Source organism: Cyprinodon variegatus, unplaced genomic scaffold (assembly GCF_000732505.1).
Source record: "Cyprinodon variegatus isolate N-32 unplaced genomic scaffold, C_variegatus-1.0 Scaffold340, whole genome shotgun sequence".
Lineage (NCBI taxonomy): Eukaryota > Metazoa > Chordata > Actinopteri > Cyprinodontiformes > Cyprinodontidae > Cyprinodon > Cyprinodon variegatus.
This window is the reverse complement of record NW_015150793.1, coordinates 671,011-698,990: the sequence shown is the minus strand read 5'-3', so window position 1 is coordinate 698,990 and position 27,980 is coordinate 671,011. Positions and strand designations below refer to the sequence as shown.

At 37.4% G+C, this 27,980-nt stretch overlaps 2 protein-coding genes and 2 non-coding genes across 8 annotated transcripts in view; 1 reads left to right on the top strand and 3 right to left on the bottom strand.

Moving 5' to 3' along the window:
• Nucleotides 1–186: 186 nt before the first annotated feature.
• Nucleotides 187–18,242, bottom strand: LOC107091502 (store-operated calcium entry regulator STIMATE-like). 2 transcript variants are annotated; one of them, XM_015385460.1, is made up of 11 exons: nt 18,109–18,242; nt 17,424–17,758; nt 13,004–13,052; nt 12,824–12,919; nt 12,622–12,743; nt 12,354–12,466; nt 10,231–10,308; nt 9,996–10,139; nt 7,749–7,856; nt 3,108–3,231; nt 187–938 (listed from the first exon to the last, which is right to left on the bottom strand). In XM_015385460.1, the coding sequence occupies exons 2-11, from the start codon at nt 17,617–17,619 to the stop codon at nt 823–825; spliced, it is 1,146 nt and encodes a 381-aa protein (XP_015240946.1). In that variant the 5' UTR covers nt 17,620–17,758; nt 18,109–18,242; the 3' UTR covers nt 187–822. The 2 variants fall into 2 exon arrangements, with proteins under 2 accessions (XP_015240946.1, XP_015240945.1); XM_015385459.1 differs by lacking the exons at nt 7,749–7,856; nt 9,996–10,139; nt 10,231–10,308; ... (4 more) ...; nt 17,424–17,758; nt 18,109–18,242 and adding an exon at nt 3,316–3,451 and having other exon boundaries at nt 204–938.
• trnae-cuc lies at nt 2,277–2,348 on the top strand. The gene has a single exon. It is a non-coding gene; the product is annotated as a tRNA-Glu (tRNA).
• trnar-acg lies at nt 9,589–9,661 on the bottom strand. The gene has a single exon. It is a non-coding gene; the product is annotated as a tRNA-Arg (tRNA).
• Nucleotides 18,243–19,469: 1,227 nt separating the features above from the next.
• Nucleotides 19,470–27,980, bottom strand: part of sfmbt1 (Scm-like with four mbt domains 1) — a 29,782-nt gene continuing 21,271 nt past the window's right edge. The window contains exons 12-21 of one of the 4 annotated variants that reach the window (XM_015385448.1): nt 26,854–26,967; nt 26,678–26,720; nt 26,522–26,592; nt 26,288–26,427; nt 25,163–25,272; nt 24,674–24,849; nt 23,883–24,061; nt 23,566–23,790; nt 20,835–20,963; nt 19,470–20,714 (exon numbers count right to left, since the gene is read on the bottom strand). In XM_015385448.1, coding sequence (XP_015240934.1) covers nt 20,574–20,714; nt 20,835–20,963; nt 23,566–23,790; nt 23,883–24,061; nt 24,674–24,849; nt 25,163–25,272; nt 26,288–26,427; nt 26,522–26,592; nt 26,678–26,720; nt 26,854–26,967 — 1,328 coding nt within the window. In that variant the 3' untranslated portion in view covers nt 19,470–20,573. The remainder of the gene's footprint in view (nt 20,715–20,834; nt 20,964–23,565; nt 23,791–23,882; nt 24,062–24,673; nt 24,850–25,162; nt 25,273–26,287; nt 26,428–26,521; nt 26,593–26,677; nt 26,721–26,853; nt 26,968–27,980) is intronic. The other 3 variants (XM_015385450.1, XM_015385449.1, XM_015385451.1) reach the window with 3 other exon arrangements.

Here is a 27,980-nt window from a genome sequence, read left to right as displayed (position 1 = left end):
AATGGCCCGCTACTGAAATGTGCTATCTAAATAAACTTGCCTTGCCTAGAGTATAGATATCTATTAGCCTACCCATGGATCACCTCTAGTGACCAGAGTTTCAAGGCTACCACAATTTTCTCTTGCTGAGAAGAAATTTAAATTTAGGTGAAATATTAAACAAAAAACAAAGTCAGCCATGGAGTTAGAAATTTCATACCCCACACTTAAGGTAATAATGCTGTTTTATTAAGACAGTTGGAAAACAATGCATGACGTGTCTGTTGACTGCAAGCTGGCTACCTAAACAGATAGCTCACCTTATTAATAATGTTGGACCCCCAGTGTGACTTCATAGGAGCAAAATTTAATATGTCTTACAAGTTATTATATAACTACAATAATCAACATGCCATGTCACCTTATAGGTAATACAATCCTATTTTTAGATAATGTTAGAAATTTTAATGAAACATTTTTGTATTATTTAGGTGAAACCAAGATACCATTGTTTTTTAACTGGTTTTTAGGGTGGGAATATAACACTGGCACATGCCTAACAGAAACCCACCCCAAACAATGAGCACAATAGTGCACAGCCCATCATACACAGCAGCAACATCTTCCATGGAAAATCAATGAATCCTCACTGCTTTCTAACACAGGAAAAACTATTTATTTATACAGATAGGCTTATACAAAAACAACAATAATAAAGCCTTAACATTTATATCAAAATACATCATTTGAACAAAACTAGCTTCCTCCATCTTCACAAATAAGATGAAAGAAAAGACTGCAGTGGTGGCTCTTTTTTTAAATGCTGCTTCTTAACTTCTGGGGCTACTTGCTGAACACACTGGCTGAAGGATCTTTGGGAGCAGCAGGTTTGGAGAGAACCGTCTCTGTTCCTGACCTTACGCCACTGAACACAGATGGAGCCACCTTCCCCATACGCTCTAAACACACATAAAAAGACATATTAAAAATAAAATTACACAGGAGACAGTACATCCTAATGAAGCATTCTGACAATGGACGAAAAGTAAAGCAACAAAAACAGCAGGTGTGGAAGAGGTGCATTGCAAATTATAACATGCTATCTAAGTAGTCATTGATTATATGTTAGCTGTGTTAAGTGGCTGGAAGTATATCCTAACCTATTTTTTTTTATATATATATAGTTTCAAGGTTTAGCTGTACAATTACAAGTTAGCAAATATAAACTACTGCTCATGGCTAGATGGATACAAACACAGGGACACATTATTAGTATAAAATAGAAAAATAAATATCAAAACCACAAAAAAATTGTAAGTTATGTTCAGCTTGTCTGTAATATATAATGTGAAATTACTATTTGATACCATGTGCATGTTTCTATATATATAGAAATATATATATACATATAAAAATATAGACATCCATCTATATAAGTACCAATGTAAACATCCTGTGCAATAACCCTGTATAATAATCCTACTATAAAAAAAAAAGCTGTCATGTGGATGCACTGTATATAATGTATATATCCCGTGTACCTTTTTCCTTAATTTGGCACATTGTTCTTCTTTGAGTATTTGATCTAATGTAACAAGTAAATTTCTCCACAGTGTGATCAATCAATCAATCAATCAATCAATCAATCAATCAATCAATCAATCAATCAATCAATCAATCAATCAACAGACTACCACAGTTATGGCTACCTGCAAATAGCCAGATTAATTGAGTTCAGTTAATTTGACTACCAGTGATAATCAGTCAAGAACAAAAGGGTAAAATCAGATACTATTTAAAATAAGCCCTTCAATAATACAACTAATTTAGAGTGTATCTCCTCTCTGTTTATGCAAATGTTATGGATAAATATTTAAGTGGGTAAATTTGTTAGATTGATGAAGCAGATGTTAGGATTACAGTTGGTTTCTACTTTAAATATAAATTCAAGATTACCTTTTGATTGACTTTTTAATTAAGGTTAATTTAGGGTGAAAACCTCATCCAGACTAGTAGTCCGGCAAATTTAACGAAATTTTATCATAAATGTTGCTAGGTCGAACTAGATTTATCTTCAACTTCATAGATTTGGATTTAAGAAATATTTTAAACAAAGTTAAAATACAAGGATTTGGACTCCAAGTGTGTTGCGTTTTTCCGTAGTTAGCAAGCTACAATCCCCTTTGAAGTAGCCTGACTTGTAACGAAGTTGACTAAACAAAAAGTGCTGTCTAGATCGCGACGCCCCACTGGCATTGTCACATTTCTAAAGCTGTATTATGTGATCTGCTGACAGCTCCCTGGTGGTCTAGTGGTTAGGATTCGGCGCTCTCACCGCCGCGGCCCGGGTTCGATTCCCGGTCAGGGAATATATTTTGCCAACCACACGGCCCGAAGGGATGCGATTTGGTTTCCATGCATTTTTTGAGACATACAATTAAATAAAATAAATTCTACAGTTGGTTTCCATGCTTTTTTTCTGGATATACAACTAAATATAGTTAATACTAAAGTCTGCTTGTTTAGTCCTCTACCTTCACAAGTTAATGTTATATAAAGCTAGTGAGGATTCTCAGTCATCCAGGTCACAGTCACTCCAAAAAAGACTCAGGTTTTAACTCTCAAAAATCTACAACCCAGTGATAGAATTGATTCCTTCCTGCTATCATCTTATGCCCCATCGCCGTGCAGGGGACCAAAACATCTGTTCTTCTGGTTCAATTATCATGCTTTCTAAGCCAAAACAAGGCTTTGTTTGGGCTACTCTAAAAAGATTGGAACTCACCACTATTTCTGACATTTTAAAATTAAAAAAAGGTTCCTGGATGGGAAGCGAAAAAGTCTCTGAACTTGGAAAGCAAAGTCCAGTGGATTGTTTTTTTTTTTGTTTTTTTTTGGGCATGTTTCATAAATTGCTTACAGCCATTTTCTCCCCCCTCGGTCAAATCTTGAGGCTCTACAGGCCAGCCTACCAACCAACCAACACAAACACCTCACTCAACAAAGAACACATTTATAAGGTGGGGAAATGTGTTTTTTGGTTTTTTTTATCCCGCAATAACGCTGTGAAAAATTCTCAGATGGTTCTGTGTCAGAGCAAAACTACTTTACTGAGAGACGGTACTTACCACACTCCACCATGACCTCATAGGTTTTACTTTTGACCTCGCCCTTCAGGCCAAGTTTACTGCGAGCTCCTTTCAGGTCCTCCTCCTTTATCGGTGGACGCTTCTTCTTTTTCACCTCGCCGGACTTAAGTGTTGAACAACAAGAATATGAGATCTGTAGTAATTTATTAAATATAAGCTGCAAATCAAAACACCTGATAAAACTTACCTGCGACATGGTTGTTACTGCTTCCAGAGACTCTGGAACTGCTATTCTGCTCCAAGTGTGGCTTCTCTGCTATGACCCTAACATTATATATATAGTCCTGGTCCTCACCCCATGAGTCAGGCAGACCCTCCAAACATTGTTGTCAGTGTGTATTATTAGGAGTGACGTGAGGGATGGTACAGCTGGAGTGGGTGTCCCATAAGCTCACAGGCCAACAGCTGATTATTCCAGTCGTCACTGGCAAGGAAAAAGAAGAGGGTCCACCGCCCAGATCGACTCCTTACTTCAGAGTCTGGGATTTCCAACATTTGATCTAAGCCTCAATTAACAACATTTTGGGTGTTGGAGCCTGTGGTTCAGATGAGAACCAACAAAATCAGGGTGTGACTGCTGTATAGCCTGAAAAAAACTTAATGATTACATTAATCATTATACGGATTTCATTTGTACATAGATAAAAACATTCTTACTATCTGAAATGATCATTGAAATCGAAATTTAGTAATATTAGTCACCACTAAGTCATGACTCTAGGCTTTATAAAGCTTGCCCATATGACGGTGGGCAAGCTGACTCACTGCTTTTTATGTGACACACCTCTTTTTACAATATAATACAGATCAGAAGGAGTGCAACCTCTATATACCACACAGCAGGTTTTGTCATAAGAGACGGAAAATTGAAAGATGTAATTTCTATAAAACTAAACTGTTAATTTTTCATATTTTTCTCCTCAACTGGTTTTATAATAAAAAATAATCGTTGGGAATAATTAGGTTATTAATGTAGGTGTCTAACTTTCTAGAAGACTGCTGTATCTATAGTTTAAATTTAATGGTCAAAGTTTCTCCTTAGTTGGGATTTTACATTCAGATATCAGACATTATTAGTCCGCTCAGGAATTTTTTTTAAAGTAAGTATTTCTATTTCTTAATACTAGTCTTCTGATGCTACCGTGTACCATGATGACTCACCTCTTTATATCTCCATGTAACCAAGGCAATTCACACAGTAAATGTGCCCATAAAATCAACAAGAGTGTGGTTAAAAAAACAAAAAACAAACACTGTAGTATATCTGTGTAAGTTCTCAGTCACCTGGGTAATGGTAACCACAAAATAGTGAAGGTATTTCACCACATATCTGGAAGTCTTGTCACTTTGGTTGGCTAGCACCAGAGCAATCTGTAGCTCGAGCGTTGATGTATTTAAACAGCATGGAGGTCCAACCTCCTGCAGATAATTCAAAAGACATCACATAGCACAGGGGTCTTCAGCATTTTCCAGGCTAAGGACCCCCAAACTGATGGAGCAGGGACCTCCTAATAAATAATAATAAATATATTGTATGCAATGGAGTTATATCAAACTAGTCCTATAGTCACTCTATTACAGATGGAGTAATGTAGCAAAGGTAATTTGGCCCTGGGATTTTAAAGTATTTCTGATTCTGATTCCTGGTTGATGGCACAGGTATTGTGAATGAAAAGGCGCAGCTTGAAAGAGCTCCTGTGTGTCGCTGAATGTGAGCATTGATGACTAAAAGACATCTTCTGCCTCCATTTATCTGTTTACTACAGTGTGTTGAATTCATGTTAATGTGGATTTAAAGACATTTCCATTAGTGGAAAAAATTGCAGGGGGGAAAATAAGAAAAAAAATAGAAAAAAAAGTCTAATCAACCAAACCTTTCACGACCCCCATGAGGTACCTCCGTGGACCCCCTAGGGGTTGCGAACCACCTGTTGAAGACCCCCGACATAGCCCATGAACAACCTTGAAGCACCTTAAAACATAAAAACCCTGAAAATAAACATTTAATGTAAATCTAAATAGAATCACTATGGAAGCATGTAACCTATTAAGATTTATAGTTAGTTGAAACAGTAAGCCTTGTTAACATTCTAGTTGATGGTAAGATATCACTGTCTCTATTATACGAGGACAAAACAAAACACATGAGTGGAGCAAAAAAAAGTGTTATTTAATTAATGTAAATTTTGGAAAAGGCAGTGCTCCTATTAAGAGGTTATATGATACATGATCCTAAACAAGTGCTATAGGGTTTAGCTGCTAACTTGCCCTCATATGTATTTTTAAACATATCAAGTTTTATTTGCTAGGACCAGCCATTTTGTTTGTTCTTTGGGGAGAACAAACAAAATGGCTAATTAGGAAAAAAGAAAAACAATGAAATATAGATTCATTCATACCTTCCTTTATTTCCTATGATGAATTACAATTTCTGTAATGGTCTAAAAATGTAAGTTCTTAAAAACACAAGATCTTTTTTTTTTGTCCAGGCAGAGAAAAAGACCTGTAACAATAAATCAACTGCTGTAAAGGTGCTCTCACCTTTAAATTTGTCCCCTTCATAGCAAAACAATTATCCAAAACATGACACGCAGATAAGTTTTCACAGTTTATGTAACTCAGTTTACTGTTAAAGGGGAGCAGAACTCATTTCCTCCCATGCTTAAAACTACAGATATATTGGAAAGATACACTGCCTTCCACACACACACACACACACTCTACACAAACAAAAACCTCCTCCTCAGACATACCTTCTCGGTCCACACTCATCATTTACAGTTTAAAGGTCAGAGCAATTCACATTCTGAACACCAGAACCAGCGTAATGCTCGGATATCTGGAGCTCTCCTTGAAACAGGAAAAGGAAACAACAAAATGCAAATAAATGCTGGTCGTTTTGCCCCTTCACCATTTTGCACCTGTGCAGTTTCAAACCCATTGAGTAAAAAAAAGAAGGTGTTGATAAAGTCTGCCATAGGATGCTTTGTAGAGACCACATGTTAATTTGGACAAGCCTTTGAGATATTTTATAAATCCTTTTTAGTTTTTATTGATTTTACTAACTGTTAAGTGTGAGAAAATAAGACTCCAATAAATACACATTACCATTATTAGTTCAGAGCTCCTAATTCTCTCTTTAAGGGAAAATTCCAGGATTATCTTATTTAAAAATGACTACAAAACTTGACTATGGCCCTACAGCAGCTTTCTATATATTTGCCCCCCATTATAGTGGGCTGGTTTTGAGCATGGAACTACATATGGTACAGATAGACAGGATATGGTGAAAGGAGATAAAAGAAAAGAGAAAAAAGAAGGGGCTAAGGAAAGAATGGATGCAAATAAAAAAAGGAACAAAGGATAGAGAAGAAGAAATCATTAGGAAGTAGCTCTGATACAATTTTTGGTTGGTCATAATCAGTCAAAGGGCCACAATAAGACTGCTTATACAATCTGAAAATATCCAATTAAACTAAATTATGAAAATAAAACCATCCTTAATCTTCATAATTTATCTAAATAACTACCAAAAAGATTCAAATCTGATATGCAATGGGCAAATACAACTGTATTCTATTTACTCATGCATGAGCAAAGTGGGGGTAAGAAACTGAGACACAAACTGGTAAAAGAGGGGAACTGACCTTCAATCTCAACTAACAAAAAACACCTTTACGAAAAACACACAAAACTCAGTACGTGCAAAAAAATAGCTCCTCAATAAAGTATCTCTGCTGAAATGAAATCACTTTGGAGGCAAGCAGAGTCACCTTTTTGGCCCCAGAAATACAAGTCCTTAACAAATGGATAAAAAAAAAAAACACATTCAAGAAGCAAAACATAACAAATACAAACAAATGAGAGTGTTACCTAATCGACATCAATGGCTGAGCTGACATTAGAAACCTCTTTGCAATCGTAGTTTATAACATTTTGTCAGATTGCATGAAAACATTAGGACTCCATCAGACAACAGTTCATATCATACAGAAGGTGTACAGTAGTTAAGCATGTTGCTGTGCTGAAAAGTTTTAAAGGCTGCATCCCCAGACAAATACTTGTTCATATGTGGAGGAGTGTACAGATATCCACTCACATATATACAGTTTATATATCACAGGCCATGGTGGTACATCTACACAGGAGGAGGACTACAGGACAGAGCTAAAAGGAGGTTAGGACCCCAAATAGGTAAGGACCACGTTAAAGAGGGAAATGTGATACAACAGACCGATAATTTGCATATTTGTCTCGAGACCACTAACTGAAACGATCCGAGACTCACGAGTCATCTAATTTAGTGTCATACATCTCCCATTGTGCCAATGATAGTTTGTGGTGGGAGGCTTCCTTTCTGATCCATCTACAAACAAAAAAGGTCTCCCAAAGTGCCAGGTCGACATGCAGCAATATTCCAAAGATCCTGGAAACCTGCAAAACAACCGTTTCCTAAATAAAAAAACATTTTGCGTACCAATCCTCTGGGAGTAATCAGAGAGGGAAACTGAAGTACAGTATCGTCTTTGAGGAGAACCAGAACGTGTTCTGGTTTGAAGAGGTACAGGGAATGTAGGTTATATGGTAAGGAGAAGAAAACGGTGGACACACTGATCAAACAGGAATCCCCATTCGAAGCTTTTTCTTTTTCACCATTTTCAGACCAGGGAGTCGACGGACATCGTCTTCGTCTGACTCATCCATCTCATCATCTGCTGAGAAAAGGATCTGAGGAAAAGAAAGAAAGAAGAAAATGGTAAAATATACCTCTGCAAGTTAAAAAAAAAGAAAACTTTTCAAAACAATCTCTAAAGAAAAAGAAAAATCGTCCAATGCAAAATGGGAATCAATGGACTCTGCTTAAATGTTTGAAACCTGTGGCTCCAGGGGAAAAAAAAAATCCATCCATAATTATGTTTTTCAAATCCTCTATGAACTGAAAGTCTGAATCTCCTATATAACTTATAATTATATAGGAGTAGTTTCCATTTCTGGAGGCAGACATCTTTATAGCAGAGTAGCACTGACAAACTAGTGACTATAGAGATCCCCATTACAATGTTAATACAGCAAGATAAAGCTATACACAAAATCCCACACAGGCTAATAAAATACTATTTATAAAACTGACACTATAGTCTGACTGTTAGATGTCATTGAAAATTTTAATTGTAGCTTTAAACCAACGTTATTTAAGCTAAATTGAAACAAAATGGCTCGTTGTTTTTTTGATACGCACTATGTTGGATTTTTATCCAACATAGTGCGTATACCCACACCAAAATCCCCAAGAAAAAAAAAAAAACTATGAATGAAAAAGCATAAAATAAATGAGAAGCTATTTTTAAACCCTTGGGAGGGTCTAACCTGCCAAATAAAACCATTGTAATGGTGGACAGTAGCCTTATTGTGGTGGTATGAGGCTGGAGCACCACATATTTACCATGGACGGGATATTACAGTTAACGAGTTAAACAAAACAAAACAATTAAAGTGTTTTATTTCTGTTTGTGGGTAAGATATAATATAAGCTTGTTTTTTTTCCCTTAAACACGTTTTGTAGGCTTTGTGACCCTAAGTAAACCCTAATAAGCAGGACTGAAGGCAAAAATGGCTCCTAGGGTTGTAAATGGTGGCTAGTCTAGTCTTTGGATAGACGGGCTTTGGTCAAATGTTTACTGGTCATGAATATTCACAAGCTAAGGGGGACTGACAACAGCTCATTTTGAATGACTAAAGAACTCAGAGCAATAAGAAGAATTAAAACAACAAGGACTTCCTTCGTATGTACTGTTTGAGTTCAACAGATGATTTTTCTAAAATCTCTACAGTCACACAAACATTTCTGGTACAAAGATGTATTTATTTCTTAAGACTGCCCCCAAGTGGCAAAGTCTTGTTATAACACAGGGGCAATGTCTAGTGAGCAGATAATATATCATATCCTCAACTAAATACATATTGAAAATACTCATTCTAGCATTAGTCAAGTAAAAATTTCAAAGACCTCAACATTGACCAGACATGATATAAATCAGAAATGTTTGAGGTCAGATTCCATCACATATATAGCATAAGGGCCCGTTCCTGTTGATCCAGTTTGGATAGGGGGGGGAAGGGTCCCATGTTCTGATCAGTGAACTGTGGGTCTGAGTAGTGGGTGGGAAAGAACAACGAGCCAAGGAGTTGAACCTAGAATCTTCTGATCCGTAGTCAGACGCGTTATCCATTGCGCCACTGGCCCCTCGAAAACAAAAGAAGCCCCCTACCGAGAGTCGAACAAAAGACCAGTGAAGAAGAGTGCAACATCCCCTGGATAAAACCAAGCTCAGAGCAGTTAAGACTAATTTCATAAATACACAAGAATATTAAAGTGTCCAAGTAGGTAAGATCTCCCGAAGATTTGTTATAAATATATATTGACCAAAAAACAGACAGAGAAGGAAAAAATAAAAAGTTTCGAGCCAGCCAGGAGTCGAACCTAGAATCTTCTGATCCGTAGTCAGACGCGTTATCCATTGCGCCACTGGCCCCCACAATCATACAGCGCCTTCACAATAGATCAGTGAAAGCACAGCCCAACCCCCACCAATACTTAACTCTTGCTCTTTGGGCAACAGCAGCAAAATGGCAAGGAAGTCAAGTAACCACGAAGCAATGCTCCAGCCTATACTGGTTTAGAAACTGAAACCAAAAGTGTAAAAGCGGACAAAAAAAACCCCCAAAATGGGTAAATTCTTAATCTCTTTTTAAAGTTTCATCAAATGCTAAAGTCTACAGCTTTTAGAAAGTTAGTTAGCAAACATACTTGTTTGCAAAATGGTAATTCCAACAGCTGTCCACTATGCTTTCGCATTTCAGACTCACCTCCGACTCTGAGTCATCATGTGACAGTGCTCGTCGGTACCGAACCTTGCTGTTCCCACGCGAGTCCTCCTCTCTCTCCTCAAGCTTTGCTTTTGTCCTGTGCTTCTTCATTAGGAAATTATCTACCACCCAAAACATAAGGGCCTAAAGCAGACAAAAGCACAAAAGAAAAAAGTGTTACCTGCATAAACTGACTGTGAGAACTACAAATAGAACAAAGCATCAGTGGACTTACATTGACGAAGAATGGAACAATGAGCATAACAATGGCCAGTTCCAGATCAGGATTCTGTATGGGATTGAGTAGAGCCAGCTGGGAAACAATAAGAACATAGGCATCATCAAAATGTATATTCTGAAAGCTATAAATGATCAAAACATGCAGAAAGAATTACACTAAGAAAAGAGGAAAGGGATGTAGTTGATAGGGAGAACAGAAAGACATTAGTTTTGTGAATAGGAAGGACCCGACTAGACTTTTGGAATTACATGAGAGTACTGAGAAAAAATTCCTAACCATTACATTTTTCACATTCTCTCACCTTGAAACCTCGATATAGAACACTGGAATTTAATGTGCCAAGTTTGATCGACAGTAAAAAATAACTGGGATGTGAAATATGCTCTCATTGTTTTTATTTTCTTTTTAAAAGATCGGAAGAATTTTAATGTAATCTTTTGCAGGAGATAACATTCACATTCGTTTTAGAAGAATGCCCTGTGCTGATCTCCAAACAAAATCTCCATTAGCTCCAAACAGCTTCCCCATCCCTGCCTTGAAAAAAAAAATTCCCACAGTGTCAACCCCATGTTTCACCATTATACAATTTGCAGATATAATTTCCTGATACAGGTCAGCTTTAATCATGTAGGTTAAAAAAAAGAAAGTTAAATCTGACAAAAAAAATCATTCATGTTTGCTCTGGCTCTAACATGGCTAACGGCCCCTTTAACGACTTTCTGTCAGTTAATGGTTTCTACAACACAGGCCATATTTGTAGAATATACAATTAGCAATTTCCTATTGAATGCAATTCTTAACGATGCCCACACTGAAAAAATCATGCAACCGCATTTTGCATTTACTTAATCATATATAGTTACTTTAAAACAATTGTTGTCCTGTCCTGCCAACATGAAACAATTGTGTCAAAAGTAACTAAATATGACTGAATAAATGCCAAAAAATGTTGCCTTCTTTTTTTCAGTGCAACTTTTAATGTAAACTATCTTAGGAGCTTTTTTCCCCATTTTAGCAGGGATGGACGGAACAGCGTGCTTTGAAATGACCAAAACTTGTGTCTAAGCTTTAGTAACGTAGCAACATCACATCTGTGTTTGGGTCTGGAGCATTCATTATGGGTTTCCATTAGGGGTGGAACGGTTCACAAAATCCACGGTTTTCGGTTCGGTATATGTTGATTGTTACCCCAAAATCCCATAAAAATTCATTAAAGTAATGAAAAAATAAATAAATTAATGAATTGTAATTATTTTTAATGATCTGCGGAAACCCTGGATCATTTCTGCATGTTTTGCTGCTTTAAATTTAATCATCTCGCGCATGCTCTCTACGATCTCCAAGGAACTCAGAGCGGAGCGGAGCCACAGTGGGGGCTGTAGGCTTTGCTTTGTGCAGGCGGTCTGGAGCGCAGCAGAGCGGAGCGCTGACGGAGAATGAGGGATTTCGGGGTTAGCATGACATGTAGGTAGTGTTGCTGTTAGCATAAACAAAACGTGTTGCACAATGCTTGCACACTGTTGCACTTTTATCCACAACTTTCTTTCCGCCGTCATCGTAGGTCACTCTAAATGCAAAGCGGTCCCATACAGCAGACCTAAAGTGCTGCTGGCGCGTCTTCCAACGCCCGTTCATTCCCACTCGCCATACCCACACAATTCTCCACAACAGCTGATTTTTTTTCTGCTACACTCGGCTACGTTGCTTCGCTTCTTCTTCTTGTTTACTACTGGTGGTTGGCTTTGGTCGCAGTACCGCCACCTTCTGTTCTGGAGTGTAAACGCTTCGCCTATGAGAAAAAAGGAGCAGCGCATGAACCGAACGCAACACACGCGAACCGAACCGAGACAGTCGAACCGAACGGTTCGGACGGTTTTCATAAACCGTTCCATCCCTAGTTTCCATGATGGTATTTTTTCAGTAATATTCAGTAACAAACCTTCAAGTGTTGATCAAATGTAGAGAGATTATTACATGGGAGATTTGACCCCTGTGCGATAACAACTATGTACCGCTTGTTGATCTATCAAAAAATTACTCTATAAAAAAAAGTTGTGGTAATCAGGTAGCAAAACATGTAAAGGTTTAAAGAGTTCAAAGGGGAGAATTTTCCTCACCTTCTTCCACTGGGGGATTAGAAGGACTAACATCATAAGAACTTTCTCAAACATCACAATGAGGATGTAGAGGATACATTGGCCCAACCACGCAGTGCACTGGACTGGCTCTCCTACACAGATAAGGATGCACAGCATAAGAACAATGAAATTAAAAAGTAAATTCAGTTCCAGAGGCAAGCATATACTACCCTCTACTGGCTGCTATGGGTTTAGAAAGTACTTTCCCTGAGAAAACAGGAAAAAGCAATGCACAAGTTGCACTCACCGTATTCTCCAAAACGCAGAGAATCCCACTGCCTCCATTCAACTATAGCACTGACAGCCTTTACTCCTGCATATATGAGCAACATGCCCAGAGATGCATCCAACAAGAAGTTAATGAGGTATCTGTGAAGTAACAGGAAATAATAGCATGTTATACCTTTAGTTTCATAACCAAATTATTGTGTTTTTAGAAAAGCACATACAATGAGCAGGGATCCTCCTCTGTAAGGTCTGACAAATAGACATTTGCAAAGTGGATGAAGAGCATCCCGATTGCTTGTTTTGAAGTGTCCAGGAACCTGCAGAGAGACAGGCGAGTTAGTTCAGACTGACTGGGGTGATCCAGCTTCAAACTTTCATTTTAGTTTCCTTATCTGACTTACCAGATCTTCCAGGGTCTCCTTTCATGTTTGGGCTCCCTGAAGCGTTTCACTGTACAGAACAAAATGCCACACAGGGGGGGGAGGGTTATAACATCTCACCAGGGAAGGGAATCGATCTTATGTTTATGTTTAATTAAGAGTATATACAACATTAATGACTTGTCATTCATCTGGGGATCATTCAGGACAGGGAAAAGATTTGAAATAACCATTTAAAAAACACTTTTTATAGTTTTATGAAGTCTAATGGAGAAAAGTCTACCAGGCCAAAAGAGAAAAGGGAAGAGACTAAACATTTTAATCCTCTAGTTCCTCTAGATTTATTTATGTGTTAGAAAAAAATATATTCAACAAAATTCTTAAGACCAGATAAAACATTGCATCAGTGTAGAGCTGCAAAAAAAGGAAGAAATTGGAACTAGAGACCAAAAGTTGTGGGCAGGCAATTTTATGTTTTTAATAAATTGAATGTAAAATAAATTGGCTTAATAAATTGATCAGCTGTTCATTAGCTTATCAAGTTTTAGACCAAAGCCTTTAAAACCCAAATTCTGTGCTGGATTATGTCATGTGCTGGATTGTGTCCTGTGAAGTAATCAAGATCTCTTAATGCCGAATGGAAAACAGCTCACCATCTTTAAAGGTGGTAGGACAGTGTATCTGCATTGCAGCTGAGGTTGGATGCAGTAAGAGAGTCATTTTTCATTTATTAAGAGATCAGAGGGGTTCTGGAAGAACCCCTGGGTTTTTTGTCTCTCTTTAATGGCAGAATGGAGCTCCAGGTTGTTATGGGAGCGTTTAACAATAATCTTAAATCTTAATTGAGAAAATTTGTGGGTGGATGGGAAGAAGCGTTTACAAAAATGGACATCATCTCCAAGCAGTGGATACTCTTCGTGAAGCCATCATTCGCTTACGGAAACACATCAAGCATTCCAGAATCAATTTAAGACATGTTCAACAATAAGGGTGGAACTAATCATAACCAGGTTATTTTTTCACACTTTCATTTCAGTTTGAGTTTTTTTTTTAAACTTTAAATCAGCTGATGAACAGCCTATTTGACGTAATTTGTTGTTTTCAAAAAACTTCCTGCCCACAATCTTTGGTCTCTAGTTCCCATTTCTTCTTTTTCCATTTTTCAGCTCTATCCAGAACCTTCTTAAGACCCAACAGCAGCCAGTAGTGGAGCAATAAAAAGATAAGGGTTTACAGAAGCCACAAGTGAGCTATGCAAACAGAACTAACAGCAACGACACATCTACCAAATCAAGCTCCTCCCTCTCTTCACAATAGTCACTTGTTTGCAGCAATGTTTTTTTTCTCTCTCGCTCTCATTAGAAACACCAAACAGTAGAAAGATTGTGACACCACAAACTGCTGTAAAGAGCTGTTGTGTTCAATAAATTACGACAGATCATGGCACTTTTTGGATGGGGACATTCAAACTGCAAACGACCTCGGTTGATGATCTCAATCCTGACTTTAGACCAAACACGCCCTGCAAAGTACGCTGTCGACTTTTGACTTCTCTCTTTACCTAAATATCTGCCTTGTGCACAAACGGACAATAAAATAAATAAATAGCTCACCACTTCTCATTTTCATTAATGAAGTTGGAGTAGTTGATAATCTTTCATTTCAAAGTTTTCATCCTTTGTCAAGCTTTATTCTGGGCCCTCTGCTGTTTTTTTTTTTTTTTTTTTTGTGTTTTTTTTGCTCCAGTTGTTCTGATCTGAAAGCCAAACGTATCTTCAAATTAATATTTACCTGTTACTTTCATAAAAACACCTGCTTAACCTCTTACACCCTAAGGGGGTATAAATACATTTCTGCCTGACAAAAACACACAAAAGTAAATAACTTATAGCCTCAAAGCTATTAGATTTAAGAAGAAACTTTTGGTACGTCTGTAAAGGTAAGATGTCATAGAATGGTTTTCTGGTGTCAGCACCATTGTAGCTTTGACCCTGCCTGAAATATTAGGGACAAAATACAAAATATTTTGCATTTTTTGAACCTCGCCAAAATTTTCTTTGAAATAAACATTGCAAAACACTACCAAAATATTATTTATAGCACAAAAAAGTAGTACAGACTTTTAAATCTAAATGTTGTGTAAAAATATACCAAATTTGGACTCAATCAGGTGAATCATATTTATTTTAGAATGGTATTAGTGAGAAATTTCTTAGGCGGAGAGGCCATTTTGGCACATTTATCCATAAATGTCACCAAACTGTGCCAAATATGTTTTTTACATCAATACTGGGGGTTTGGTAAAATTACGAGGTCATGTAGCAGCTGGACCCGCCGGTGGGTCCATAGGGTTCAAGGGGTTAAGAAACACAGGGAATATATTATGTCCCTGCACAGGGCTGGGATGGACTATAAGGCAACAGACTGGCAATATAGCGGCAAGGTAACACTTTCCTAGATAGAGCCACCAATAGAGCTGGTTAATAATTGTTTTTTTTAACTAACAACACTTTTCCCACTGGCCAAAAACCCCGTTTAAACCTGAGAACAATCGGCTTTTTTCCAACAACAATATCCCAACAGTGAAACACAGGAATGGAAACGTGCTTTGGGGATGCCAGAAATTTATCTCAATATATTCCTCACAGCTGAAGTTTGCAATATAATCGCAATTTAACAAAACGCAATTTTCAAATCACAGATGCACCAAATTTTTAATCACACTATATTTAACAAGAGTAAGACACCAAAGTTTTCACTCCAGCCCTTAGGTGGCAGTGAAACACTTGAAAAGGGTTTGTCACCACACATAAAGGTAGAGAGAGTTGTAGCTAGCACGCAGATCCATGCATGGAAGTAGAAGAAAAGACTTTTTTTGCACTAAGGTAACAGTAAAGTCCTGCCACAATGGACTCTGGTCAAGCTTTAAAAAACAGACTTGCCTGGGATGAAACATTTACAAACTTGCGGTTAGTGCAAAAGAAAAATCTAAATAAAATCCCAATTGCAATACTGGTTAAATATAATAGCAATTTAGATTTTTTGCGAAATCGTTCAGCCCTAATATCAAGTACTTAGTTTGTCCAGTATACAACACAGTTCCTTGGCTTATGCCAAGCGCACACCGACTACGGTGCTGCTACAGTCCTGATGTAAAAAAGCCACTTACAATGAATGCTGAAGTCAATGCTGTCTGCATTAACAGCAGTTTACATGGATTCATGCTTGTTCCAGTGGTTCTGGGGAAAATACTCGAAATCCGTGCTAAGAAATATAATTTTTAATCCTCAAATAGCCTCTCTACTACCTCAGGTATCAGTTTTGTCATTGTTTTCACACTAAACAAGATAATGTAAGTTGGCATAATCTAAAGAAACAACAGAGGTGAGTGTCCGAAGAATTTATCAATATAAAAACTATTATGCAATGTAGAAATCTAACCTTTATAGAAGGGTAGGAAATGGAAAGTCTTTGGTAAAAAAAAAGGAAGTTTACAGCAATCTTGTAAAAAAAAAAAATGTTGCCAATGTGTCAGCTGTGACAGATAAAGCATTAGAAGCAAAAAGCAAGAGTGCATTTTTTGGCTATCCCTCCATTATTTTCCATGGAGCTGTGTCAACCATCAAGATCTGTAGTGTCATCTATGCGAAGAAGCGGATGACATTTTTAAAAGCTGGGGTACGCTGTATGGTCTCTGTTGCCCGATTGCTTTGCCTCCCTGCATCTTCATGTTTCTACATTACTTTAGGTTAAATTATTATATAAAATCAACTCAACTGCAAAAACTGAAGGGCTACTTTAGAGCAGAGAAGTTGGCTTTCCTATCAAGAAAAAAAAAACAGGTTTTAAAAAGCAAGAAGAGCCAGAGTCCTCCATCACTACAACATGCAGCGTCAGGTGTTATATTTTTGTAAAGCACTTTATAATTAGGACAAAATACATCTCTTTCCTTTAATAATCCATTTTCTCATAATTGTAGTTACAACAGGAAGGCTCATGTACATAATTTCAAGAGAAAAGGTTTAGCAAGCTCCAATTTTCCAATTCTGCTTACCATTTAACTCTTCACTATAATGTTATTCTTAGACGCTTGTCTAAGACTCCTCCCAGGGTTGTTTGATCCTCTTTAGAAATGTATTCAATTTAGAAATTGTATATGACAAAACTAAAATCAAATAAACAAAAAAAACAAAAAAACTTTAAAAAGGCATTCAACAGCAGGAAATTTGAAGTATTCTTTGCGCAAATAAGTAAAGACAGAACATAAAAGACAAGCAGTCTCAGTGTCTCATCTGTGCTGCTCTTATCTAGGGCCTCACTTCCTGGACCTAACAGAGATCAATACAGAATTGGATTAATGTAGTGAGGTTATTGGATGAAGGCGGCTTCCATCAGCAGTGCCAGATATCTGACACGTAGCAGCTTTTGGGAGCATACTCACACATGAGGGTGCTGAAAGCCATCACCGCCAGGAGGCCCTGGAGGAAAATCCCAAAGGAGTCCATCAGGGCGCCGTTCTCGCAGCCCCGGGTATCGGTCCCCGGCGGAGGGCTGGAGGATGTCGCCGAGGTGTTGGCCGCAGAAACCCCGGCTACAGCCGCCCCTCCGAGCGTGTTTCCACCACTTACAGCAGCCATGGTCCTCTCTAGTAAACCAAGCGGGTCTCCCTCAGATAGCAGTTAGTCAGCCGGTGTATATGTCAAGCTGGGCATCGGGGACATATGGTAGCATCGTCTGTCGCTCATTCTCCTGCTTCATGCATCCGCTTGGTCACAGCTGCTCATTCATATGAGAAGAAAAGTTGTCTAAACGAGTTGTAAAATAAATAAAAACATAGATTGTTGAGGTCTGTGCAGTACAGGACCTCTTCTCTAACCTCAACCTTAGTGTTTACATAAAAAAACGGACACTGATGCTAAATGCATCCTATGTAGATAGCACAACACACAACAACCGACGTTATAGCTCTATTATCCTTTGTTAAAGTATAGGTCACAAAACACTAAGTAAAAAAAAAATCCACGTTCTGGGTTAAACGCCACGGCTACTGCTAGCACAGGGTTAGCTTAAGCACATTATTCCTTTACATTGAGCTAAAATGTTGGCAAGCAAAATTTTTCTCTTACCTGAAAGTCGGAACACGTCCAGTCTCTCATGACGCCCAGAGAAGTCTATGAAAATCCGATGTTTTTTTTTTTTTGGTTGTTTTTTTTAAAGGGAAATAATAGCTAGCTGCTTCCCTAGCAGTGCCCACTCCTGTTGACAGGCGGCGTCACGTGACCTGAACGTAGGCGAACGAGCTGCATGCTGGGAAATGTAGGCTGGGATGGCTGTCGGTTATTTCGGTGCTTCGCCCATCCCTTTATCCAACAAATAGGTTAGGTTGGAGACTTTTTTAGCAGAGCTTGAAGGAAGATGACACATAGTGCTTCTAAGTTTAATAAATACTGAAACAAATAATCATACATATGAGTAAAAATAAACAGAAAGTAATAGATGATCAATTATATAAATGTGAAATTCTTTTTAGAATAGGACATATTTGATCAAATAATGAAAACTTTAAAATAATAAAAATCTAATTGCGTGATAGAAGTATGTTAAAAGGTAATTCCTACATCGTTTATCTTATGTTTGAACAGATAACGCAACTTAAGGATATCTGGCTCATGGTAAGATAAAAGAGTTTAATGGGACCAATGAAAAAAATTATCATGAAAACATTTTTACTAGAATACTTTGGAAATGGAAACTAATTGTATGAGATTAGTTGCACAGATGGTAACTTTAAGTGTTGGATAGATAATGTAGATTACATCAGAAATGAGAAGTGAAAAGCCAAAAACAGCCGATCATTCAAAATCAAGAAGTAAATTAAAAGTAGCATCTGTCACACAAACTCATTCCTACCACTTAAAAGTCAGTAGTCCTATAGAGAAGGAGGACCTTTGACATTACGCATGTGGAAAGCTTAAGAACTGCTGGAAAATTTGCCTTTTTTTTTTTGTTTCCCCTTTGCTTCCATAGCTATGATTATTTCCAAGTATGAATAAATAAATTTCCTGTGGCATTTTATTTTTTATATAGTCATTACACTGTCACAAGTACAGCACAACAAAATTCACTTTCTGCATTTAACCCATCTCCTTGAGGAGCAGTGAGCTGCCATTTTTGGCACCTGGGGAGCAGTGCAGGGTTAAGGGTCTTTTGCTCAGGGAGCCAGGGTGGCAGTCTGTGGGAGTGGGTTTCAAATTCACAACCTCAGGATTTCCCAGCTTATGCCCTAACCGTTAGGCCACCACTCCCCCCACTAGGGGAGCAGCAGAACGCACCTTTATTTATCAAAAAAAAAAAAAACAAAGGCAGGAGAAAAAAAACCCCAAAAAACAACTCATAGACTACCCGGGCTCATCGATCTTTATTGCAGTTTTACACGACACATACGTTTGTTCTGTTTTTCTAAAAAAAAAAAAAAAAAAAAAACAGGAACCTACAAGCAAACTAAACAATTGAGGATTCTCACACAAAATGAAGCACATAGCAATTTAAACTACTTGAAATAGCAACTTACAGAAGCGTTTGCTAATGAACTTCTCATTTTAGAGCTGCCAATTGCTTGCTAAAAACTATTCTGCTGATGCTGCAAATTGTATCTATTTTCAAAACAAAATTATGCTTCCCTTACATAAAGGTTAAAGTCTATTCTGTGCAAATTGTTCTGTATATTTTGGACATTTACACATTGCTTAGGCAGTTTTTTTGTCCAAATAACCCTGTTTTACTAAAAGATTTGAGTATGTACACTGTACAAACATGCACTTGGGTATATCAGCATTCAGTGCTTTGTTTTACTTGTGCTTGCAATACAGAATCCTTGGAGCAAAGTTATAGTAATAACAAATCTATTTTTTTCATAGGAACAAAACTTGACATTTTTATCTTTTATTATAAAAAAATAACAGATAATTTTCCTCCTAAATGTAATTTAAACAATATTGTGCCTAAATTTTGACAAATCTAAACCCAAACAACTGTTGCATTGATTAATTACACCACAAAGATTTCAATGCATTTTTTTCCTTAACTGCTCCACCTGTAGTCTTTTGAGTCACACTCAAGCTTGTTGAAAGAGTAAAGAATATTGATTATCTTTGTAGAGGCTACTTGACAGTATAAGGGAAAAAAATATCAAGGAGATGAAATTCAAACAGAGGGTCCTTGAAATTAGTGTAATTTTCCATAAAAAAAGATTTGATCTGATGCATTTTAACATATTCAATTCATATCTTTTTGTCAGTAATTTGCTTCACATCTGATACTTTATGGAGGGAAATGTTTGGTTATTTCATGTCTTTGTGGCCCTATGTAAGCGAAAATAATAATTTATGACTTCTTAGATTTGAGCTCATTTAAAAGGATGCAATTCATACAAAAAAGGATAATGATTTCCAGTGTAAAAATAAAAAAACAAAACAACAAAAACAGACAAAAGTAAAATTTAAAAATTCTAATTTAAATAAAACATCCACATTTTTACAGGATTAAATCGCTTAACAGGAAGCAGCCGTGTCCTGTTAACTTTCCCCGTCGACTACGTAGCAAACTGTTGATAAAAAGCCAGTTTGACCCTCTCGATGTGGTGGCACAGCTTTATGGCCGGTCCCAGCTTAAGGTCCATGCACTCCTGTACGGTGGGAAGGTTCAGTAGCAAAAGGGCCTGTCCGTCAATTTCCTACAAATGCACAGTTTTACATGAGATAAAACTTCAACATTCTTTCTGACTTCTTTCTCAAAATTTCTCAAACAATTGATTTCAATTTCATTCAAATTGCCTCCTCACGGGCATCATTACCTGATCCAAGAAAATCCTTGCAAGAGGTGCACAGTCAGTGGTCCTGATGAAGCGAACCACATCAGAAACACTCCACTCCAGTGGACTCGTGTCCAAACACAGCTTCTGAGGAGGTTCAGCCTTTGACGTCTGGTGAAACACATATGTTGGGTCAGAGTTTCTATCTTACTGTTTGCCTATAACTGGGGCAGACATACTCCCTGCTAGATAAACTGCTTGAGTCATACAATTTTTTTTTTTTTAAATGACTGAGAGTGCCTTTCAAGGGAGAATTGGAGGTTAATGTGTTTTGCAAACTTCAAAGTACGTGACATACTGGGAGTTAGATGCTCTAATAATGACCTCATTGACACAATTTGGGAAAAGGTTTTTGAAATGGAGTCATTCTACAAAAACAAATGTCAATGTGTTTTATGTAAAAGACTGACAAAAGTTGACACATGTAGAGCAGACAAAAAAAATTATACATAGTTTTCAAAATGCGTCTAAATGAGCGATGTGCAATTGAAACAGGCTCTGGTTTCATCAGGGAGAGCTGCAGCTATGCGGTGCTTAAGAGCGAGATTTCTCTGAAACAGGTTTCAGAACAGAGGGTTTTGAATATGGCCGGTATTTTAACACTTTCATTTTTATTGATTAATTATTGTGTAATTTGCTGTGTATCATACACCTGTAAATGTGACGCACAAGCAGCACAAAAAGTGTTATTCCAATGGGAGTATTCCAGCTTAAATCCATCTCAAAGCAGCTCATGTTGTAGCAGCAGGGATGTTAGCAATGCTAATGCCTGCGTCCACAGTTGCAGCACAGATTCTCAATCCATCCCATATCACACCAGATAAGTAGCTTCAGAGTCAACATTACTCGCTTCCAGAAAAGCTAAACAACTCTCTGCTAAAATGGACAGAAAAAATTTTTTTAGTAATTGGTTAAAGGGAAAAAATAGCTGCACTACATACAGTATGCTTTAATCCCACTGAGTTACCTGCTGAATAGCAAATGCTCATGTTTGAAAGTCCAATAAATGATGCATTGCTCTACTGTTAGAAATTTAACTTACATTTTCTTTACAACCAATATTAAACTTAAAGGAAATAATGAATACCTTGTTGCTATATATATATATATATATATATATATATATATATATATATATATATATATATATATATATATATATATATATAAAATGCATGTCAATGCACGGATTAGGTCACACTTCAAAAGAAGTAGTTTTTTAAAGAAATGTTTAAAGAAAAATCAGGTGTTTCTAACTTTCAATAAAACTGATGGTTGCATAAACTAAATAATCAATTGAAAACAATAATTATTATGTTGCTGAGCTTATATGCATGCACGAGCAGATATTTCCCCCAGGTCGCCATAAATAATGTTATTACAGTATTGAAAGAGCTTATTTTATCATAAAAATCACATGATCTTAGTTTATCTGCTTGTCTGACATCATTATCGGACATGCAGCAAAATATGAGTACACTGTATTTGAGTAGTGTATTTCATTAGATTATGCACTATATATATGAAAGTGCTATAAAATGTAAACATAAAGCCCCAAATTACTAGTTATTCATAAATTTAAAGCCAGGGAAAATGAGGTGCCGTAAGGCGGTAGGATCCCATTTCTGGGACAGATAGGGTACAGAGGAGTGATAACAGGAAGGATGTAAATGCATTTGTTCTCTCAGAAAAGAAATCCACTTGTTATAGTTTAATTTGATTTTTTTATTTAGGGAAAGAAAAAAAATTACTTTTTAATTTACTTTTTTTGCAGAAAGAGCAATTGCGGGAGATGGGATGTATTCTGATATGAGCTGATGGTATGAATCGATTAACAGTTAGTAGGCATGCGAATGTCGCTGAGGTATGGCGGGGAAATTAGACATTTTTTCCCCCAAATGAAACCACCGTATGTAGATTAGGACTGCAAATAAAAATTATTTTGTTAACCAATTATTTTGTTGACTTTTTTCCATTAAACTACGAACAGCTGCATAGCAAAAGGTGCTTTATATGTTGACTAACTAGCCTGTAGCTCAGGGTTAACTGTTGTGACAAATCCAAATCCATTTATATGTGCCCTTTTTAAATTTCATTGTCTCAGCGTATGAGTCCGAGCTTATGAGCAAAAGAATAAGCTTGACAAGAGCATTAACTGATAAAGAGGGTGTTTCTTCTTTAATGCAAGATGTATTTTAGTACACTTTTATTACAGCTCTGAGTTGTTGTTTCCTTCAACATATGCCGTGTTTTAGCAGCTGTGTACTCCAGTTGACTTTTGCTTGATTACTAAATCAGTTGATGATTTCTTCAATAATTAGTTCTTTACAATTCATTTGATTAAATGTTTTAGCTCCAAGATATGTTAAAGAACTGTTTAAGATAAAAAATTGTTAGAAGAAACAGAAGACTGATCAGTTTTTAATGGATCGTCATCATTTCACAGATATAATCCATATTATAAATCATGATGGTGGCGAGCTTATGCTGTGAGAAAATGTCTCCTACACAGACAGGAAGGATGGTAGACATAAAGCCATCTTAGGAGCAAACATGGTGGAGACATTTCCAAATTCTTTTTCTTTTTCACTACTACATTTAGCTTTTTTTTTTTCTTTTTTCAGCTAAAATTCCAAAACATATGTTGAAATTTGCTGTTCTCATCTTGTTATCTGCTAAATATGAACAAATAGAATATCTTTACTCTCGTTACCTTGGGTGAAGGAGGATGGTTCTCATCATCAGAGAAGGAAGGTGAGCGAGGTTTCCGGCGTCTCCGTGAGGGCCTGGGTGTTGGTGGTGGAGATGGTGACGGCGTGGCGGGCTGAGATTTTTCAACAGATTGCTCAGAGTCATCTTGAAGGTCATCCTGCATCTCGGAGCCAGTGTCTTCACTCAGGGAGTCATCTTCATCCAAGTCTTCCTCTTCTCCACTGCCCTGTAGGAAAAGATGAGCAAAGGCAATCAAGACAGGTCGGGTAATTGATTATTAAACAAGGAACTGATAAAAAGAAGCATGCTTTTATTTACCTGTGGAGAGCCGGCTGGTGTGTTGTCCACTGAGGCCGAAGAGCGTCTCTTCTTATGGACAAAAAGCTGCTTCCTCCTCTTCCTCCGCCGGCCTCTCCTCTTTACTGTCCCATCCATGTTGGTGTGACCCCCAGGAGGACGGCCAACACGTTTACTCTTCTTCTTTCCACAATAATATGCTAATGAAAGGAAAACAAAAAGCTAATTTTAAAATTTTGTATAAAACCTGGGGTGTAAAATGAATATTTGACTGATATTAACAAGAACTACAGATAGTTTTACAACTTCTACTGAATTTAAATATATGGGCTTGGATAAAAATAGACTGCGGACTTTGGAAAAATAATAATATCCTTATTCATTGTAAATCTGCTCCAATTCTAAACAGAGACACATCACTGAGTTAAAAAAACAAACAAATTCAGACATTTCTGCTGCTCAGTAAAGCTCAGTAAAAAAGTTCTGCAATCAGGGCTGGGCAAATGTGGTTTATTTTTTTCTCACTTACGTTTCATAAAAAGAAAAAAGAAAAAAAAAAGAAAAAAGACAAATTGCATTTATTACTTTTTAAAACTAGCTGTAGTTTCAATCATTTCCTCTGGGGGTGATCGTAATTTAAATGGCAATTACAAACAAATTGTGAAACATGCTTGTAAAATATTTACGTTTTCCAAAAAATAAATCTTCAGAAAGAAAAAAACAAAAACAAACAATTGATCAAATCAATTAATCACCCAGCCTTAAAATGTAAAATAATCTAAAATATGCACATGGTGAAAATGACCACCTACTGTATTTTGTCTTTGTCAGAACAGAGCAGTTCTCTGAACAGTGCTCCAGAACCATGCGAGGTCCAAACAGGTTAGGGCAACACTCCAGCTTAACGCACGTCTTCCTGCAGAAGTCTGCCACCCGATCTGCGGTGCGGACAATTTCAACAGTGGCCCGGTAACTTTTTCCTTTATACCTGATATGCAAAGAACAATACTGATAAATGAGGACAAAATAGTTGCACGTCTTCCACAAACAAACGGGCTGCAAGGTAGAAAAGTTATCGCTAATTGAAACAGTAAATATGTACGACCATTCGTCCAGTTTGGTTTAACTTGATCGAACAGAGTTACTTGGAACAGGAAGCCACTAAAGGCAATCAGTGAAACTACAGCTTTTAATTCACTGCAGATCTTCAAAAACACCAGCTGTGAACACTTGTGTGATTTGAGCAAGTTTTCTGAGGAGCTGAGAGTGTTGAGCTGAGATTAAAGAGCGTTTCTCCTCACTTGGCTTTGAGTGTCTCTCCGTGGCCTTGCCAGCGGCTCTCCTGATCCAGCTGCAGCTCTCTTAGCACACGGCTCGGCTTGTATGCAGAGTTTATCAGCAGAGTCAATACCTGGAAACAAAGGAAACATTTACAACACTTTAGACTCCCAGTATCCCAAAAAAGTAATTGGGCGAGTCATGATAAGGATATTAGGAAAGCAATGTTTTATTGACTGTTAACCAGAGGTTAGCTAAAACAGTTGCTCAACATTTTGTGAGAAACATGTTGTGCTTTCAGCTCAGTGACTTAATCTTAACAGTTGTACATGCCAAAAGCCAGCTGTAGCATCCTGACTAAAAGTAACTGCTTTTAAAATCTTATTTCATTAAGCATTTCTGTAAACGTCTACTAATATACCTCCCACTAACGTATAAGAAAACGCTTTAGCTGGCATGGTTTTGGCAGTGATGCATTGTGTGATGAGCAGGTAATGAGGTTTACCTTTTTTTAAAAAAAAAATAGCAACTTAAGTGGTAGCAAGTTCCTGACTTGCTGAAAAAAAATGAAGTCCAATTTTGCACAAGTTACAGGTATAGAGGATTATCTTTTATTTCCTATTGGATCATCTAACTAATTGGTCCTCCTAATTGCCAATCATTCTGGTGTCTTTTTCTGCACATGCGCACTTGCAGGCTTATATCTGTGGTGAGCTACGGTTTCAGACAGTCCTTGAAGCTCACCTTTCTCACCATGGTTCTTTGAAAATGGCGGAGGGTCGTAAGAGAACAAGTGTAAACGAAGTGTATGAGAAGAAAAGAAAGGCCTCAGAAGAGGCAGATATATCCCAGAATGCCCAAAAATTATAATCAGAACTGCTACTGCTTTATTCAGCAATATCCATGTTATCACATGTTTCTGTAACTCTGATATAAATCATCAGTCTCTAGTTTTATCTCTACAACAAACAGCTGTGTTTTGGTTTTGGATCTAGATAGCTAAAGGAAAAATGAAACATTATGGATTGTAAATCTCGTTTTTGCATTTAGGCTTCAAAAACAAAAAGCAAGCAAACAAACAAAAAAACAGCATTCTTTTCTTTTAGCAGGCATTTTATTTTAGGCAGGGTGAGATAAACGCAGCTCACCTCTTTGAGAACGAGGACACAGTTCCCAGGACCGATGAACTGAGGCAGCTCAGAGATGCGACCTTTGTTAAGGTATGGCCCTGAGAAGCAGCGATGATTGAAGTAGATCTTTGGACAGCAGTATTTACCGTTCCCCTGTCCTGTTACCAAAAAAAACACAATGATAAAACAACCACAGACTACAGATAATCTGCCAATAAAACAACACAGTTGGGAATTCTTAGACATACTCACCACCCGCCTCAGACTGATTGGCCATCTGCTGTTTGACAGCATCAGGTGAGGAGGACTTGGGGGGAGTTCTGCTGTAATGTGGGAAAGAAAAAGAAAAAATCAGATAGAAGTTGACACACCAGTTGGTGATATATAATATTCTGCTTTTATACTCACTGTTTCTCAGGCTGCACAACAGCAATTTTCCTTTCCTTCTCTACTAGTAAAAAACAAAAAAAACAAAATCAAACACAAAGATGCAACAGGTTAAATATTACACAGAGTCACTCTGTGTTTTAACATCAGCTGGATAATGATCAGGAGAAGCTTCTGTGATGACTCATGCTGTATACCTGAGGGCTTGATGGGGTAAACCAGAGGGTAGCCGTTTGTCTCACACCAGCTGACGGGGAAAATGTCGAGTGAATCCACGTGAACTATCAGCTCTGGCATTGGCTGCTTCAGACCTATAAAACCACATGCAACGATGTCAGTTCATCCCTTCCAGACACACGCATCATAGAAACAAAACCGCAAACTCTGCTCCTGTAATGCTGGACGTCATTTATTACACCCAAACATAAAAAAAAAAAAAAAAATCAGGTTCTATTTATTTTAAACTGAGGCTAAAATGATTCATTGTTCAGTGTTTTACCTAGCATAATTAATCAAACAAGCAAAAGGAACATACAAACAGCTGGTCAGCTACTATAAGGGTTAGATTAGAAGAAGAATATCAGTTATTTTTCACTAAAAAGTGTAAATAAAAAATGAATAAAACCTTTTCTGTCATCTTTCAAGTGTTTTCATTTTAGATCACAGCTAAACGTCTCGGTTTAGAGAATGCAAATTATAAATGTAAATTTAGAAAGCAGCACACCATGCCTCTTTGTATTTTGCTGGAGGGGGAACCCTAACGCATGGCCACGCACATGCTGGGGATAGCCCTTTGGAACCAACCTCTGAATCTAAGCACTTCCAGGCCATAATTATTTCAAAAACATCAGAGGTCGCGGAGCTGGGCTAAACTGGTCCCCGCTTTCTAGGCAGATTCATTTTACTGCTGTCAATTCAGCCTGAATTTAGACATTTCTGTCACAGAGAAGCTTCCCATAAGACAAAAGTATGTTTGATAAGATGACAGCGAGGATATAGCTCTGTATGGAGCACCATTAAGCAAGTTATGGTATGCATTTTAACATATAATAGGCCAAATTTTTTTTTTAACTAAACCCTTCAACCAATCCTTCCCCTTAGATGAACCTGCATAACCTTCTAGCCATCCATGGCTGATAGTTTAGCCATCGTTATCAATATTCTTCTGAGGAAAATACAGAGTTATAACATAGCAATGTTTTTACTGGGGCTGAATGTGTGCTAAATAGGGGTGTAAATAATAATGGTGTTGTATTGATGCATCGATCCAACAGCCGACGATCAGATGCATCGACACGTCCAAAAGAGAATCGATTCATGTTTT